A 19,523-nucleotide genomic window follows, 5' to 3' on the forward strand; every position below is an offset into this window, starting at 1 on the left:
AGGCAACTTCTTGTACCTTTGGCAAATTATGCCAATATAAATACTATAATACAGAATTACATAAATTAAGAATGAACTAGAAACTGGATCAGCAAAAGGTGGTTCTTGTTCTAGTGAAATTAAATGCTTTACTATTCAACTTTTGACTCTAAAAAAATCAGGTTCCATGGGGTGAGGGGGAAATGGAGAGGGGTACATGCATAGGCAACTCACTATTATGTATTTATTCCCTGAATACAAAAATTTATAGCAACACAATTTTGTACATGTGCTAAAAGCAAATGCTCCAGTACAACTGACTGTTAGCATGCACGTATACATGGGTGCATGCAAGAATACTCAATAGGAAAAAGAAATAAAATTTAGATATTAGTAATGCAAACACAAGAAAATCCACATTAATACACCTTTAGCACCTACACAAACTTCAAAAAATACTTGACTTTCTGACACACTTTTCTTTAAAACATTCCACATGGGTGCTACTTTGTTATAAGATAGATGCATAAAGAGGTATACAACGATTTCTGGGAAGTACTGTGGCAAGTCCCCGAAAAGTCCCAAGTTCTTTGGGATAACTGCTGAAAAACCTATAATGTCTGACAGCACTATGTAATTAAATTATATATAGTTATTTTAAAAATAAGTAAGGTGTGCTAGCTACTCATCAATAAATATATAAAAGATACTTACCTTAAGCAACTCAAGACCTGCCCTGATTGCTTGATCAGTCGGAACACCCTCATCTTCATCATCTGCTGTTCCATCTATGGACTTGTTTACTTGCTTGATAAGGGCACTGAGAAGAAGAAAATATAATGGACCCTTATACATATAAATTTGCTCTGTGGAAGTAGCATAGTGAACTAGTTCAAACCACAGAAGATGGCTCCAGTTTGACAGTTTTAGCACAGTTTAAACTCCATTTAGATATTCTCTAGGCTAATAATTGCTGCACCAGTTAAAGGGCCCTGGATTGTTCTGTAAACAAGCCTTTGTAAAAAAAAAAATTGGTAAATTAATCTGCAGATTCAGGTGAAATTCAGAGACTACTTTAGGAAGAAGTTTCAAGTGGGTTCTAAGGGTCACCTTATCCACATAAAAGTTAGTATAAGAAGAATCCACTGTAAGAGCTTGGTTCTTACCAATCTTGCTGTTATAGGAAGCTGCCTCCCAAAGAAAACCTTTTTATGAACAGACAGAATAGCAAACTAATTGTCATGGCTGCCTCACCAAGGACTTGATAACTATGTTCAGACCCCGCTACAGAACTGGATCCCTTGCTTGAGGAAAAAATTTGCACCACACTTAAGAAATCCATGGAAAACCAGGTAAGAGAACACAGGCATGCCCCCAGTTGGTGGGTGATAAACCAGTGGGGCTGCAGAGTGAATCTAAATCAGAGATGACAGGCAGATTGGCTTTGGTTTGCTTAAGCTCCAATAAATGCTTCAGAATGTTAGTAGTACAAGATCACTGGGGAAAAGCATCCTTTGCCTGACATCAGAGGGAGAGAATGTGGTTCATACTACTAGGTAAGAACACTTGAGAAGTGTCTTTTTGCTTTGCACAATCTTACTCTCCCTGCAAGAACCCTTAAGCATCCAGGCAATATGGTGAAGAAAGTGGAGCCTTGGGTTAAGTAGTCTACCTCTCCAAACAGGTCTGGGACTAGAGATAATACCCAAGGATCCTCAAGGACAGAAGCAGGAGAACCTGGTACCAAAACTGTTTATGCCACAAAAGGACTAGGATGATAACTAAGGACATCTTTACATGTGCTGGGGGGGGGCGGGGGGCTTTAATTATAGCGCCCACAGCATCTAGGGTATTCAGTGTCTCACGTTTCAAATTGGTGGCAGGGGTGCTTTAACCAAAGCTTGTTCAATGAACTTTAGTTAAAGTGCCCCTGCCACCATTTTGAAGCACAGAGACACTGAATACATATGCTGTTGAGGCTGCTGGAGCATGGTAACAAGCATGCTCTCCAACGCGTTCTAATCAGAGTGTGTCAAGCAGATGTCACAGGCACGTGTATAGGTGCCCGCAGGCTTCACTTTCCACAGTTCCTGCCACGTAAGAGGTGCTCACAAAAAAACATACAGCAAGTCTTTTGACCATAAGATTGTGTGCACATATAATAGAGAGCCTGGATTGAAGCCTCGCCACCACAAAAGGTCCCATACTTGCCGTTGAGCCATATCACAAATAGGTGTATTCCCAATTAACCCCATCTGTGAAGAGGGACTGGAGAACAGAACTACTAATCTTCCACTCGTGTTTGATGCAGATAATTCAGTTGAGATACTCCACCAGTTCTGAAACCCAAGCAAGTGTGCTGCCAACAGCTAAATCTGGTGATAGATGAACTACTGCTACAGACAGACCACTTCCTGTGCCTCCCTCCTTATCGATGTAGAACAGGGGTGAGGGCCAGATCTGGCCCCTGGCATTGTCTCATCTGGCCTGCAGGTTTCCCTCCAGCTCTGAAAATTTGGCAGCAGGGCAGTGCTCCCCTGTTGCCAAATTTACAGACCCATGAGAAAACCCATGGGTTAGTGTGGCCCTGAGCACACAGGGTGGCACAGGGCTTGAAGACCTATGAAAAACTGTGTAAGTTCAACTCTCAAACAGGAAGGCTTTAAAATCGGCACCAAAAGCAGATGGCGCTCTGCATCTGGCAGCAGTAATAATGCCGATGACTGGGAGAAAATAAATAGCCGAAGACATAGGGTTCTGTGGCAAGCGGATCACTCCAGGGCCTGTAGAAGTACACAGGGAAAGAAGAAATATATACCTGAGGCCACTGGCTTGTTAGTCAATCACTGCTATAAAGAGTGGTAACACAATGACTGGATTTTTCTCCTTGCCAGTACAACAAAAAAGCAGTGGCAGAGACTCATGCACTTACCCTACACAAAATCCAAACAGAAACTGAAGTCCAAAGTGAGAAGAAGAGATCACCCTCTATTGACAATGCCAATGCACTAGCACTTGTCATTCCAGGAGAGCAAAGCCAGCTTAGTACCAGGTTGCCTCAAAAAGTCACTCATAAGGGGGAAAAAACCCCCCACAAACCCCCAGGGAAGCTCCAAAAGGAGCTAACAAGAGCTGGGGCAAGCCATTGAGGAGTGATGGGGCAAACGGACTGTCACTAGGAGAGTTGCATCACTGGGAAAACAGATTATACCCAATGCCCAGTACCAGCAGCTTAGCACCCCATGTCAACAGTGGTTCAGGTGACACAGCAACCAATTGGACAGATCCACTGCATTCTCCAGGGTGCTGGTGTAAGCTATACCTAGAACCTTAAGCACCTGGGAGTCACAGAGCCTGCCCAGGGACTCTGCTGTGTCCTCATACAACAAGTGTCCACCATTTGCAAAGCAAATTAATCCAGCATGCTGCTGAGCTCCTGGTTGAGGACCTACCATTGAGTGGAATCTGAAGCACAAAGGGCAGATTAAGCTACTGGTGCTAAGTGAGGCTAACATGGAAATATGGTGACAGGTCGAGTACTTGGCCAAGGACTTAGTTCCTGGATCTGAAACCAATCCCATGGCCTTATTTATTCAAAGCTTCCTCTCTCTTGCTCTGGATCCTTAATTTAAGGGACTAACAGACATATCTATTAGGGGTGTGGGACTGGTTCTCAACTTTTTTTGTAACAGGACCCATTTGTAAACATTAAAGGCCAGTCCTGACCCAGTAAATAGTTTAAGTAGAAAACAGTCCCCTAGCCCTGCTGGTGCCCCTCACATCTGACCCACTGTCCCCCACCCTCAGTGTGTGAAGCAGGGGGCAGGTGTGTGGGACATGAAACTCTGCCAGCCTGCAAGGGAAAACCCATGGTTTCCCATATTTTTCTTCTTTAAAGGAGAACCCATTTTTAAAGTTTGCTCACAACCCTTTCATATACTATTGCGCCCCACTTTTGGGTCACAACCAATGAGTTGAGAAACACTGTTCTAGAGCAGGGGCGGGAAAAGTCCAGCCCGCAGGCCAGATCAGGCCCACATCAGACTATTTCCCAGCAGCCCCTGCCCACATCACTCCAGCCAGTTTCCACAGAGATCCCAAGAGTGGCAGGGCTGTGATGGCCCCACAGTTCCTGGAGCTCCATGAAGACCATCCAGAGCAGCGTTGGCAGAACACACAGATGGGTAGGGAGCTGCTCTGGGGCAGGGGCTCAGATTTTGTGGCAGTAATAGCGCGCGCAGGAGCCAGGGCAGAGCTGCTATCCACTGCCCGCATACTGTGGGCACAGGTGTGCAACGGATTGCAGTACTACCCCAGTCTCCATGGAAACTGGCTCAATTGACACAGGCAGGGGCTGCTGGGACATGGAGTCCAGCTGCCAGCCTGATCTACCATTGTGCCCACTCTAATCTAAAGAGTATAAACAACCGCCATTGCTGCTTCCAGGAGGAACTCCTCTTCTACTGGCAGGGTAAGAGCAAAACCAATCCCTTTACTCCAAAAAAGGTTTGGGAAAGGAAAGAAAATTGGTTAAAATTAAATAAGATGGGCAAAAAGGCAGGAGTCAGCAACATTTTGGGGCAGAGTGCCAAAAACAGCCACAACCTCAACCTGTAAGATATTAGTGTGCCATGGCAGAACACAGAAGTTATGACGGGCCTGAACCTTGTTGTGACAGTACAGCCCTAGCCCATTCCTTAAGGCACAATGCCATGCAGAATGTCTTCGCGTGCAACACACTGGCACATGCCAGGGATTGTCAACTCCTGCAGTAAAGTAAGAGGTAGAGTAAGAATGTGTGGGTACACATTTACTTGAAGGAGAACTTGGAGGTGCAACAAGTGTTTTAAATGGGTGGTTGTGGCTGTGGGTGTGTAAAAATCAGATGGCCTAGGCTGACTTTTCCCACTGCTTTCAAGCATGCCAATTGTCAAATCTTTTAATGACTTAATGTGCCCATGTCCTGTCCTCCCCTGCCTACCCACAATTTCATGTCAAGAAAAAAAGATTATGCAGTATATTTTTAAATTAAATACATCTGTGACTCAAGGACTTTCTAAAGTGAAAGAAATACAAAAAAAAGAACAGTAAAAATACGGAAAAATCCAAGCCTCCCCTGTCCACTGAAAATGTTTTAAAAGGACACAATCAGAATAAGCAACATGCTAAGTACAACTCAAACCATGGAACAGTTTATCTGCAACACAATAAACAAATATTTACCTGATGGATTCAGTATCAATGTGCACAGGAGCTATCCTCTCTAGAAGAAATTTTATCATTTCCAAGAAAGGATTTGTAGGCTGTTTGGGGTTGCCCAACTTCTTTGTAATTTCTCGCTGCAACAGCATTTCAAATAAATTATTAAACAATTCAGTTACTAAGATAGCTTGTCAAGTATTTTAAGAACTATCCTTACCACACATCCTTCAGCTTGCTTGCAAGAACATGTTGGGCTAACAAGCATTTCTAACTGACTTCTTATTTTTTCATCATCTTCCAAAACTTGTGTGAACTTCTTCATGAAATCCTGAGCCTTGCCAGGATCTGGCAGATTCCCTTTAAGTATGTAAAACAAATTAATATAATAAGAATTCCCCAAAATTACAGCAACTTAGATTTTAAATTTGCATAATGCACTAACACAAGTTTTACTTGCTCAGTAAAAGCACTGCAAAAAACATGTAAATAGATAAAGCAGACGTATCAATGTACATAACATGTCCACTTCTAGGCACTTTTCCTGTACATTCAGGTTCCCTCGCTATTCATTTGCTAATACTGTCTTTGCATTTCTCATAGGACAAAGACTACTGTTCCTTTTCAACTTTCTCTCTCTACTATTTCTGCAGACTTCCCTATTCTGCTGATAAAACTAAAAGCTGATGTAGAAGTTTTATTGACAAATATGTAACCAAGAGTATTTCTGGTTATATAAGTAGATTACTAGCAACAAAGCAAACAATGTAAATACAGAACTGAGCATAGCTGATATCCAAATAATTTACAAAGTAACATGAAACCTCATCATACTATTTTAACAAAATCACTTATCTACGAGAAGTGCACATCAAACTGTAATCAATACCCTCCTTTAAACAGTAAATGAAAGATTACTGGATAAAAAAAATAAATACCAATTTTTTAGCAATGACAACATTTAATATGCTACTAGAGAATTCACTTGGTACACTATTAAGAAATGAAGTAATAAGGAATTCTAGAAAAATATTGCAATGCTATCTGACAAGTTAATAAAATCCAACTCCACTCAACAGTTTGTAGGAGAACTATATCCTTATTTTGAAAACTGTAGTCTAGAACTGAAGGAAACAAAAAGTCATAAACTAACTGGGTTTTCTGCTATATTAGAAGTCAAAGATTCAGGATAAAAGCTTTATCTCCTATTCTTCCTCTATCAAAACAAAATAATCTGCCATTTTCTTCTCCAACCTTAAAGTGCGATACGCAATCACCAGCTTCTCAGAAGCATAGATTTTCAGTCTATTTCTGGTTTTTGAATGGAGGAGTCCCCAGACTGACCAAATTTCTTCTGCAGCAGATAGGACCCAAAAGACAAACTGAACAATAAAGTGGGGTTGGCAGTTCCAAAAGGACAAAGGAGGTTCAAAACAAACAACGTAGTGAAAAAATAAGAACAGAAGTAAGTGTCTATATACAAGGAGCTTTTTAGCTACCTCAAAATGAGGAGAGAAACATACAGGCAGTGACAGGAAGGCATGTCACTAAGACCCCTGCTAGACATTAATATACTTGTGCTATTGGAATCTGTGGAATTTTATGCCTGATCCAAAAAAATGCACAACTATCACACACATAAATGTCTTTAGAACCTAACTGTGAGACTGACAGCAGACAGAGAGCCTGAGGCTGCTCCCTGCCCAAATCCCATGATTCACTGATGGTTGGGATCAGTAGTGGGGCAGCCCTGGGGTCCAAAACACTGCTACCTCATGCCCAATCCCTGAAATCATGCACAGGTCAGGGGCATGCTGGACCTGAAGGCTACCCCCTGCACCAACATGTTTCCTGCTTTGATCTTCAGAGCAAAATAGAAAATGTGTCAGAAAGGGAAGTTCATCCACTTCTTGTGCTCTGGCACTTAAACGGCTTGCTCTGTAGCCTCACATATGGGCTGCAGGGCAAGGCAAGAAATATGTTGGGTATATGGAAAGCATACTGGAACCCCATGCCCCAGTACTTTTAAATACCTTGCTCTGCTGCCCTGCTTGTTCACCATTTTATGGCACCATAAATTGCATAAATTGTTCCAATTTATCACACAATTAACTTATTAATCATGCATTAAAAGGCAATGCCTGCCAAGGGCCTAGATAATTATACCAAGGAATACCTCCTTCAGCTCCATATGGCCCAATGCAGGAAAGGGACACATAAGAGCTCAAGACAGGAGGTACCCGTCACTAAATAAAGAGGGCTACACACTATGGCCGACATTCTTAATACAGGAGAGATATGTACGGATGTCTCCCAATTGTTACAGACATGGGGACACAGGACACTTGCTCCTGCTGTCACTAGGAGATGGCAATCAAAAGGTAGGCCGATGTTTATGGGAACGCATTCCTAACTTGGACTATTTGTCAGTATTTAGATGTGGTCAACTGACATTATTTGGCCAGTCAACTGACCAGCTTGCCAATCCTAAAAGTGTCTAATTCTACAATCTGAGACGGCACTATTTCAAAGGAAGTAATGCTGTCTTTATAGCTGCTGCTTTGATGACCCCTATAAAATATCAATACGTAAGTTATAATGCAACAGTTTACAGCCTAATGTAACAAACATTTTTTTCAACAGAAAAACAAAAATACTTAGAACTGAAATAGTAGCATAAAATACTTAAGCCAACTTACTTGTAATGACCATCACTTTTGAGAATATAGCTTTACTGCTGGCATCTGTCTGCATATCACAAAAATAAAAAAATATGCTTAAAAGTGAAGATTTGATACTATATGCTTTCAATTAGAGACAGTGCAAGCTTAGTTGTCTATAGGACTGTATCATAAGTTGGGAATTAGAGCAGTGTACTGTATGTAAAAAGTAATGCAACATCAATTTAAAACCCGTATTTAAAGTCAACTTAAATTCTGACAGCAACATACCTGCCTGGTATATATGCATATCTTTAGATAGAAATTTAATACCTTAACTAATAACCAAAATGTTTTATAAGCAATGAAATTGAATTATTTCTATATGAAAGGTGGGAGGGGGGTGAATATACAACTTTTTGTATTTGAGTATGATCCTAACACTTCATTCAGTGTTTTTTGTATTTGATCTTCCTGTACAGGTTAGCATATAACAGGTTCCAGCTAAGTTCACACTTCACTAATGAATGCTCAAGTTCATGCCTTAGTTGTCACTGCTTTTCAGCTGAAAGTTGTTTTGAAGGATCTGGGAAAGTGGAATCCTGTTTTCAAGTCTTCCACTTGGATAGCAATGTAACTGGAAAACCACTAACCAAAGAGCAACCACAGTAAGACTGAAACTTCAAGCATTTTGGAGATCTATGCTACCAATCTTTCAATCAAACAGTTACAACCTCCTACTACACTGTCCCAGTACCTGCTCATAAGCCTACCAGGTAAGACAGATAAAAATGCACATATAGTATCAGAAAAAGAAGATTAAGATTACTGTTTACTGCTGACTCAAATGAGTAAATTTCAGAATCCAGTAGCCCACACCAAGAATTAGGCCTCCTTTGTTAGGCATGGGAATTCAGTATGGAAAAAAAAAAAAGAATGTCTCAAATTCATTCACATACAAAGCCAACAGGCTATGGCTATTAGAAGTCCTCTATAACATTTTCCCCCTTGGCCCTACCACCGCAGACTGAGTTTCTGGAGCTACTCATTTACCAAAAAAAAAAAAAAAAAAGCAACATGCCAATGGACTTTTCCCTCCAGATGTCACTCCTGTAGGTAGAAAGAGGAGCATTTTTCCCCTCTGTGTTATACTCTAGGAGGCTCTACAGTTTGGGAATTTCCCCTAAACATTTACTTGCGACATTTTAAACACAAGAAAAGTAATCACAAAAATACTAAGGAATACCTCCATCTGCAAGAGGGGATAATGCTTATCTTGAAAAATGTTAAGATCTATGAATGAAAATAAGTAATTTCAGGACATAATTTAACTATCAGACTGTCTGGAGTTGCTGCAGATTCTCAAGAGGACTACAAAAATCTGGATTTACAAATAGATTTTTCCTATTTTTATTCATTCTCAAAAATAACAAATCCACTGGATCCTTAATCAAACAAGGATTACTCTCCTGCAACGTGACCGCTTCCAGCACTCCTATGTCACTCTGCTAAGACTTATTTAGAAAACATGGAAAAGATATTCAAGAAGACTCAAAACACTGTCTTATAAATCTATTCACTGACACTCTGACTAAATTTCAAGTGTGAAAGTCATGACTACTTATGAGCTTTAATGAATCTAGGAAGATGTTTTGCTTTGGAGATCAACAGCACAATTACCATTAATCTGAACATTTTTCCCCCTGTTAAGGAAGTAATTGTTCCTTGGATAAAAGTAATAGCCAGAGTAAACAAGCCAAAAAAATAAATAAAAATCCACTGTGGACACCTCAAAAAATAGTTTAAAATAGCTAAAAATAAGGCTTACCCTAAGAAAAAATGGTGCAAATGAGATATTTAAACAGGTGAAACAAATATCTGAGCTTTATTCTTAAAAGGTCCTCACCAAGGAACATAAGCCTAAAAAGGGCAAGACAGAGCTCAGGGTCTGCTTATGTGAAATCTGAAACCTATTAATGGAGAGAGAGGATAACTTGGAGCAAGAGAAATCATACCCAAATTTCATTATTAGAGGAAAATTCTTGTAATTAAAACAAGAGGTTCTTTTCAAGCCATACAAGCTCTGGAGCCAAAAGAATGTCTCTATTCACTATGATTATTTTGAAACTGTCCATGTAAACCGGTGTAATTTTAAAAGGGAATGCCTTTCAGCCTCTAATTAGCCAGAGAAGTTTCTTAATTTCACATTTGACTTGGCCAGAAGCTATGGGAAGGGGGCTGAAGAATCTTATATTCTTCTATTTGCCTACCAATATGCCCAGACTCATGCCAGCATTGTAAGAGTTAAGGCTACAGGTAAATTTTTTTTAAACTTCTTTTAACATACATTAAACTAGAAGAAATCTGAAGAAGATGAAGGTTCCAGAGCTGAGAATAGCTCAAACCATTTAGGGTCTTAGTTGACAAAACCAGCACGCTGCAATGTGCCCAAAAACCTGTAAGGAACCAGTGTAGACTGGAGCATTGGACTTATGTGCTCCTGGCAACCCACCCCTGTCAGAAGGCTATCATCATTTGCATCATCTGCAACTTCCAAATACTTTAAGGGCAGTCCTACTTAGAGCACATTACAGTAGAAGGCCTGAAAGATACAAAGGCATGGATGATGGTGGCCAGATCTGAATCTGAAAGACGCAGATGCAGCCTTGTCTCCAGACAGAGCTGGTGAAAGGCATTCCTAGCCACTGCTGCCACCTGAAGATCCAAGCGCAGCAGACAATCCAGGAACATTCCTAGGCTGCAAACCTCAGTAACAAAGAGAACTGAAACCCAACCAGAGATGCATGTTATAACCTAAGTCGCGTGGTTTGTCTACCACCATGAGAATTTGTTTTATGTCTATTTGAATCTCTCCAGAGCTGCAATTTCCTTAAATCTTCCATCCTACTGGAGCGGAGATATTTGCTCAAACCAAAAACATGGGACATCTGGTTGCTGCTCTTCTTTCAAAGCAGGCAAGTTGATAGTCTGTTACTTGAAACAATAGACATTTACAGCTTGAAAGCCCTCTTCACACCTGTCCTAAGATATGGAATCACCCAACTCATAGGTTTCCTCACAAAATGAGATCAAGGCACTCTTTCTTTCTAGGAAATTTATTATGGCATTCACATTAAGTAATCACAGAATCATACAAGAGAAGCTGAAAAACTAGAGAAATAGTTAATTATGTTTTGGGCCTTCAGAGCAGCATGGTGCTCTTAAACCTATGTCCCTGGAATGAATTACAATTAAAAATCAAACACAAGTTCTCCTCCCAGTACTTACCAAGTACTTAAAGTACTTGAATGGGACAATGACCTTGCTCTTCTGTAAGATCCCAAGATAAAAACATTTATCCAACAAGAAATCCTACATCTGTTTTTACCCAAACATAGAAAACTCTGTACCTGGTGTCAAAAGACAAAAGAGAGGTCGTGGAATCTCTATCCTTGGAGATTTTTAAGACCTGGCTAAACATAGCCTTGGCTGGGATGATACAGTTGGGAAGGTCCTGCTTTGAGCAGGGGTTGGACTAGATGATCTCCTGAAGTCCTTTCCAACCCTAATTTTCTGTGATTCTATGACTAAATTGATGGGACTGATTCTAGGTTTTGTTCATACTTAAAAAGATTTTCTTCTATTATTTGAAAACCACATTTTGCAGAATAGTTCTAATTTTGAAGAATCAAAGCGAAATGGATAAAATCCTTTTGATTCAACTGCTATACTGAATGAACAGCAAAAAGAACATAAACATTAAAAAGCTTAATTTATTTTATTATTACATTATTTAAGTAGTGATTATTAATAGTTAGGAAAATAGTTTATTCTGTCACTGTTCCTTTCATATTTTTCTACGTAAGTTTTGATAATGCCAGGCATTCACATTTGCAACTGAATGAACATTTGCAATAATAATTGGAAAAAATAAACTTATAAAGAGAGGAGTATATTATATGCAAATATTGTATACATTTGGTCATAAATCAAAATTATATCTGGAGAAGAATGCCTTGCATTCCAAAGCTTGTCTTTCTTTATACCAACTATCCGCTAACTCGCAAATACCCCTCCGCCCAAAAGAAATGCATGATGCTATATCAAAGATAGCCAGCAAATGGATTTTATTTAGCTTCCAAAAACACTTTGTTTCTCTTGCTCAGAATAAGAAATGTCAGTCAATGGTAATTGTTTGAGATCAGTGGTTTTCAAACTGTGTTCTGTGGACCCCTGGGGTTCTGCGAGAGGTCATCAGGGGGTCTGAAAAGAGAAGGGGGGTAATGATGGAGCAGGCTGGGTGGCCGCATGCCACCCTTGGCAGACCAGATTGCCTGGCTTCACATTAGTCTTCAGAATAGAGTAGGGGTGCTGAGACAGAAGTTATATATGAAATTGTATATGAAAAGGTTCCGTGACTTTAGGAAGTTTGAAAGCTACTGTTCTAGAACCAAACCTAAGTTTGTTTGGTTAGTAAATCACAGATTCTATAAACACATAAAGTAACTCAAAGATCAAACTTACTTTGGGCTGTTTAATTAAGTCAACCAAGTCCTTAACCTGGTGTCGTAGCAGATTTTGACATTTCCACATTTCATTCAATGCTCTGAAGTGAAAAAAAAGCAGTTAACAAATGCTACTGGGTAACGTATTATTAACCTGTAACACATAAAAAGCCTTCAACTGCAGTTGACTTCAGAACCTGAAAGGCAATCAGCACCTTAAGTTTCACTGCACACCTAGACATAGATTTAAAATGTTTCCTAATAGAAAAGTAAGGAATTTAAATGTTCAATTTTTAATTTAAAAAAACACACAAAAAAAGCTTTCATTGGTATTGGATTGAAGTGAATTTCCTATTACTTTCACTGACACAGGACAGTGAAATTTACATGTGTGAACTATAAAGAGCTCATCTATCCCAATCGCATTCCAACATACATTACAAAACACAACAGTTCACTGGTAAAATGCAATTATCTTCTTTACTAATCTTATTTACAAGATTAACAATTTCAGATTGTGCAATTTTTAAGGAGAATCCTAGGCACATTATAAAAGTTAAAAAATTCAAACCTTTGCACGGGCTAATCTACATTTTTAAATAAAGTCTCCCACAGGAAGACCATAATCCATAAAATGTCTTCCAGCTCCAAGTTAAAGTTTGTTCTTTTCAACTTCTAAATACATTTAGATACAGATTTTGAAATACGCAACTGCTATACTATAGAATAACAACAGCAGTTGCAGAACACAAGTTTTTCTCTTGTTCTTGCCCCCAGGTAACTACTGGAGGGAGGTAGGGAGCTTTTGTTCTTAAAGTCATAACTTATTTTCAGTCCAAGTTTTAAGATGCATGTCAAAACATTTCAACTTAAACCACAGAGAATTATTTTACCGTAATGCTAAACTTAGCTACCTAAAAATTGCTCTTGATTAATCTAAAGATATATTATAGCGCTGCAGCACTAACCAGAGGACAATGTGGCGAATATAGAAGCTAGAAGCATCAACTTCTGCAGCATCTCAAAGCATTCGTTTGAAAAAACATGTACCCCTCAGAATGGTTAAACAAAACAAAACAAAAAAACCACACTGCCAAAGGTGATCCAGATTTAAACACATAAAGAACAGTATTTACTTGAATACAAGGCAATTTTCCCCCTGCCCCTCATTCAGCATGGGAAAAAGGTTGCTCATCTGACATTTGCATACAAGGAAACCTCATTAACAGAGATCCATGTTTTCCGTTTCCCCACAGGAAAACAGAGTAAACTGCAGATTTTACTTTTTACAGGAGGCAAATGCAGATTTCTCATTTTACCAGAGAAGCCCACAGATTTTGCAGTTTTGTGATGAGTCCCCTGCAGACTGGCAAAATTCCAGCCTGCAGGGGCTGGGAGGGAGCAGGCAGAGGGCAGTCAGGCTATGAAGCTGATTAAATGCAGCCAACACTGAGCATGACTGTAAAACACATGCTCATACTGAGGGTGAATGTAGCCCCTAAAAAAAAAAGGAAAAAGGCAGCTGCATCGACCTAGCAGTACTGCAATACCAGACCAGCACTTGGAGAGGCAAAAGAAACCTAAGCCATCCTACCAAAAAATGATGGAAACCTTTTTTTTTTTTTTCTGTTTTTTTTGCACCGGTCCTGGAAGCACTGCAATACCAGGTCAATGCATGGAGTGGATGGAGCACGCTCCGGTTCCACCACCCAATACCAAAAACAATCTGCTCAATATAGACCTCCTATGGAGGACATATCAGAGACAATTACCCTGGGGAGCCTGCCTACCCCCTTCCGGATCACGGTATCTCCCCTCCCAGGTACTACAAAAACAGGTTAATAGAGCCCCTCTGAACAAAATGCACAGCAGTAGCACCCATCAGGCACAGTCCCCCCCAGCACCGACAATTTTTAGGTCATGGTGAGCCATTACTGCATACATTTTTACCTCCTCTTCACTCCCACAGCTGAGCTGTGCCTTTCTTTCCCATTTCCAATAATTCCTGTTTCTTCACCAGCCTTACATGTCTGGCAAACATCACCAAATGGGTTCCCCAAATAGTTTACTAAGAATCCCTCTGTTGTCCCCTCTCTCAGCCTGTCATATATAATTAACATGGCCCCACCCTGTATGAGGGAGAACTGGATCATGCTGAGTAGCGCTGAGGTGTGGGGTCATCATGGCTTGAAATGCTATTGACTCTGCTGAGGCACAGCCCAAATAACTACAGGGTAAATCAGCCTTCTGAATTTGGACTTGTAACACACAGCTTGTACTATACATAAAGTACATACAAAAACGCTGCTTAAAAGTGTTTTTATGGAGTACCCAAGCTAAAAATTGCAGCCGGTTTCAAAAGAGGTAAGCTGCATCAATTCTGGATGAACTAAGTCTATGGGTACTATATGCAAATTACTACAGTTAGGTTTATTTCAAGGTCAGTTGTTTTCAAATTTGCTCATTTCCATGTGATCCAGGAGAGCAGGATCTGATCACATGGATGGGGTAAAGGGGCTGCAAGGGAAAAGTTGGGGGGAGGGGCAGAGGGAAAGGGTGCTGCCTGACCCCCATATTTATTTTCCCTGCTGTAGCAGTGGGCAAGGGACAAATTCAAGCCAAACCTCCAATCATCAGAGCCTATACCTGGAAAACTATAACGCATTTATCAATGTTACATATATAGCATCTAATTATTAAGGGAGTCATTTTACAATCAGGGTCATCTTATAGTCAAGAAAATACAATGCTATTCTTCCAGAGGCTGCAGACTCGCCACACTGACAACTAGGAGCAGAGTGAATTTAACAAGACTGGGTCAAATTCTGAACACTGGAGACAGCAGTAAAACTACTATTAATCATGTCAAATTTATGCTTCTCTTGAAAGAGCTATAAAAATCATAAGACCTAAGAACTCCAGTTTATAAGACAGCTGCAGCCAAAGTAAATGTTGTAGGGATGAACAAAAACAACTTTCCCCACTCTCTCCCCTTTGAGGAACCAGAGGCAGGGGAGGAAGAGGCAGCAGAAGTAGAACATTGGGGAACAATCTGCCAAGTATAAAACAAGGACCAAAACCCTTCTAAAAGCCTGTGGTACTTCCTCCTTCCCAGAGGCTATGGAGATTTTCATTTAGAAGCAGAATGTATTTCCACTACTACTGTGACAAGGTTTTGTTCTGCTGTTAGTATGTATCCTGATTTTTCTCCTAAGCCCCAAGTGAATGCTATCTTAACTGATACAGTATGACAAGATTTTTCCACTATGAACTGATCTAGATATACTTTTTGCAGAAAACTAATGGAATACAGTGGTTACATTTTCTATTAACAGTTTCTTAAAAAGAGACATCATCTTACAAAAAGCGAAACTCAAAAGATTAACTGACTTGCCTAAAGCCACAAAATTCAGAGGCAGAAGAGACTACACGAACTCAAATCTCCTTCTTCCCAGTTCAGTGCCGACTCCCCAGTCAGCAGACACCTATTCAGGTTTGTTAGGATTACTATATTTAAAATTCTTTTAAGTAACTATAAAGCTTAAAAATATTATCTGAAAACATACTTCACAGCATTTGAGTCCAGTGTTGCATAAAGGTAATACAAACATTTCATTCGTTCATTTGTTTCCAAATTGTGTGGGACCATATACTGCGCAAAGATGCGTTCAACAAGCAATCTGAAAAAGAACATTCAGAAAGAACTTTAGATATAAAACAGCAAGGTGCACTTACAGGTAAATTACTATACATTCATCCAAAAAAATTCCCCAAACTATTCAGCTATTGTAAAGTTTGAACATAAAATCAGGCCTTGGTTAGGAATTCATGATCTCAAGCTGAACTTGAGATCATGCAGCAGAACTAAAAAATGACTCTATTAACACAATACCACACAAAAGATTATGCAAGGGTAAGTACTTGAAAATTATCTTAACTCAGAAGCAAGGAATTAAGGCTGAAGGGAGGTAACTAGAGAAGTTGCTCAAGGATCAGGCTTTGGGCTGATGTTTAATATTTTCATTAATTACCTTAGCAGAAAAACCCCAGGCTTGTACTAATGAAAACTGCTGATATTACAAAGCTAGAAAGGCATCAACAACACAAAAGACTAGGCCACTGTGCAAGACTGTCTGGTTGATCCTGATGACTAGGGTTTACAGAAAAGGGGTAAAATTCTATAGTATAAAATTCCAGGCCATGCACAGAGCATTGAAAAATGAGTTACAGTAAGTTGCAAGGAAACTTAGTAGTTGGAAATGACTTGAGAAGGACATGTATGACCTAATTGATCATAGGATGCTTACAAGCTGCAAATGTTATGTAGCCATAGGATGATACACTGCTTACAGACATTAAAAAACAAAACAAAAAAAATGGTGCTTTCCTTTAAAAACTCAGCATGCTCCCACTCTGAGCACGGTACATGCCCAGAAGTGGTATAGCGTTAGTTGGACCCAGCTCATTCAATGTCTGTATAGATCAGGTACTTTAGTGGGACTTTTTTGGTGCTTTTATCTAATAGCTGATTGAATCTGGTTTAGATAAAAGCGCCAAAAAGTCCCACAGAAGCACCTGATCTACAGACACTTCGGAGCTGGGTCAAACTAACATGCTGCTATTTCTGGTAAACCGTTTTTTTTAAGCATCTGTAAGCAGCCATCACTTGTAGGGCTGGAAATGACCTCATGAAGTCATCTAGTCCAGTGCCCTGCTCAAGGCAGGATCATCCCTGACTAAACCATCTCAAATCAAGCATCTGAAAATTTCAAGAGATGGAGAATCTACAGCTTCCTTACGCAGCCTGTTCCAATGCTTGACAACCCTCATAGTCAGAATGTTCCTCCTAGTCTCCAACCCAAATTTCCTCTGTTGCAGCTCTAAGTTATTGCTCCTAGTTCTATCCCGTACAATCACAGAGAAAAGGAAATCTCCAACCTCTGCATGCTTGCGCTTCAGGTGTTTCAGATTTGTCAAATTCCCCTTAGTCTTCTCTTCTTCAGACTAAATAAACCTAGCCCTCTCAGTCTTTCCTCATACATCATGTTTCCCACACCTCTAGTCATTTCGGTTGGTCTCTGCCAGACTCTCTGCAATCTGTCCGCATGAGTCTTGAAGTGCAGGGCCCAAGCAGTACTCAGTACTCCAGGTGAAGCCACACAAATGCCAACTAGATCTGAGGAATTGCTTCCCAAGATTTGCAAGTGATACTCCTATTAATATAACCCAGGATGTTCGTGGCTCTCCCCCCCCCCAAACAAGAGTACATAGTCATCTCATATTAGATTATAGCCCACTGCAACCCCCCAGGTCTCTCTCCAATACTGTGGTCTAGCAAATCATTCCCCAATCTGTAAATGTGCACGCCATTATTCCATCCCTAGTGCAGGGCTGCACTTGATGGTGACTGACTTTGGACAATTTCTGCAGGTCATTTCTGATCCTAACCTTACCCTCCAGAGTACTGTAACTCCCACTCAACTTTGCGCCACCTGCAAATTTGCTAAATGTGCACTCAATCCCATCCTTCAAATCAATGACCATTTTTTCCTCCTCTAAATAAATGAAAGAGGCAAATGCAATCCTAAGATGTTGGTTTCAGTATTTTTTTTTTTATTAGCGAGGCATGCAATAGTTAGGCCTCTCCTGAAATCACATGCGCAATTCTGGTCACCCAGAGTCAACAAATATGCATTAAAATTGTACGTGTAGACAAGATGTACTAGATTAATCATGAGAACAGAGTATAAGAGCTTCATTAATTTAGGCTAACAAAAGGAATGCTCTCAAAAATACCATATTTATTCACATACCACACACCCTCTCCCCAAAAATCATCCCTCCAAAACTGGGATGCATATCTTGAGTGAAGAAGCTTGTTTCTGTACTTGAATTGAAGCATAACCATGCTGTAACAGCTGCCAGAGCTCTGCTTTTCCCCAGAGAGGGAGGGGCAAGGTGCAGTCTTCAGCTCATAGGTTTAATCCTTTCACAGCCACTGCCATATCAGCAATACGTTTGCTGAGCAGCCAAAACTTGCTGTCGATTCAGCAGTGGCTACAAGAGGGTTAAAACTGCAATTTTCAGGATTCAGCCATGCTGTCAGGGTGCCTTGTGGTTAGGATGCAGTCATGATTCTAGAACATTTTTGTTCTTTTGACTAGCATGGATAAAACATGCTCGTTTCTGTAAATAATGGCACACAAGGGAGCAATGTAGCTGCATTATGTCCAACTGCAATTAATTCTCTATCCCTAATAATTAAGTACCTATTTGCAGCTGGATTGACTGGCATCAAGCCTTCAGACCAAAGCTCAAACTCATGCATCTGCATCTGAAGGAAGAAAACTTAAGAACTCAGTCACCATGCTTTTTTGACTATATGGACAGGACTGTCCAGCTGGAGGCCTGCAGGCCACATTCAGCCTGGGAGGGATTAACACACAGGCCCCTGACTCCCATCTGGTCAGTGCTGCCCCCTCATTGTTCCAACTGTTATGGCAGCAGCAGCTGGAGTCTTTGAGGCAAAACAGCACAGCAGGAAGCCATGTGAGCTTGCTGCCCCACACTGCAGTGGGTAGCACTAGCAAGGGAAAGTTGGGTGGGGGGCTTGGGCTCCTCACAGCAGGCAGGAACAGAACCAGCATGTGTGATAGTGGCAGCAAAGCTGGAGGGTCACATGGAAGTGGCAGTGGGGGGCTCATGCAGTGGGAGTCCTGGGAAGTAAATGCAGCCTATGCCCACAACCTATACAGCCCTCAGCTGCTCTGAAGTTAGACAGCCCTGCAATACTGCACATTTTTAAACATTTCCATAAATCATTTGGGTCTACAGGTTTATAAACAGATGCAATACATAAACTGAATAAATTCAATGAGGAAAGTAACTTTCTGTAGGGTAATTAGAGATAAGCATGTGAGACCAAAAATAGTAGTTGAGACCAATTCTCTTCTACTGAAGCAATACTAAAATCCATAAAAGTACTCTGAACGTAATCCTACCAAGCCCACAGCTTTCATGAATATTTCTGGGTTTTAAAATCAAACAAAGCACAACTTGGTTCCATCCATTTTAACTTAGGTTGATCTACAATTTACTAGATAATAGAACTATGAAATTTTCTTTTTGTAACTGTCGGTCACGGTGTACATATTCAGGTTAATTAATTTGAATAGAAAAG

General features: G+C 40.3%; 1 protein-coding gene and 1 pseudogene across 5 annotated transcripts in view; both read right to left on the reverse strand.

Moving 5' to 3' along the window:
• The window catches only part of PDS5B (PDS5 cohesin associated factor B), a 184,388-nt gene that overhangs the window by 58,327 nt on the left and 106,538 nt on the right, over positions 1-19,523 (reverse strand). For all 5 annotated transcript variants that reach the window (XM_090027770.1, XM_090027779.1, XM_090027787.1 and 2 more), the window contains exons 13-18: positions 15,910-16,023; positions 12,363-12,444; positions 7,878-7,926; positions 5,399-5,538; positions 5,203-5,318; positions 694-799 (exon numbers count right to left, since the gene is read on the reverse strand). In XM_090027770.1, the coding sequence (XP_089883896.1) occupies positions 694-799; positions 5,203-5,318; positions 5,399-5,538; positions 7,878-7,926; positions 12,363-12,444; positions 15,910-16,023 (607 nt within the window). The remainder of the gene's footprint in view (positions 1-693; positions 800-5,202; positions 5,319-5,398; positions 5,539-7,877; positions 7,927-12,362; positions 12,445-15,909; positions 16,024-19,523) is intronic.
• On the reverse strand, positions 13,974-14,216 carry LOC149875100 (U2 spliceosomal RNA; annotated as a pseudogene).

This window comes from Crocodylus siamensis, chromosome 1 (assembly GCF_052110815.1).
Source record: "Crocodylus siamensis isolate JL-2025a chromosome 1, ASM5211081v1, whole genome shotgun sequence".
NCBI lineage: Eukaryota > Metazoa > Chordata > Crocodylia > Crocodylidae > Crocodylus > Crocodylus siamensis.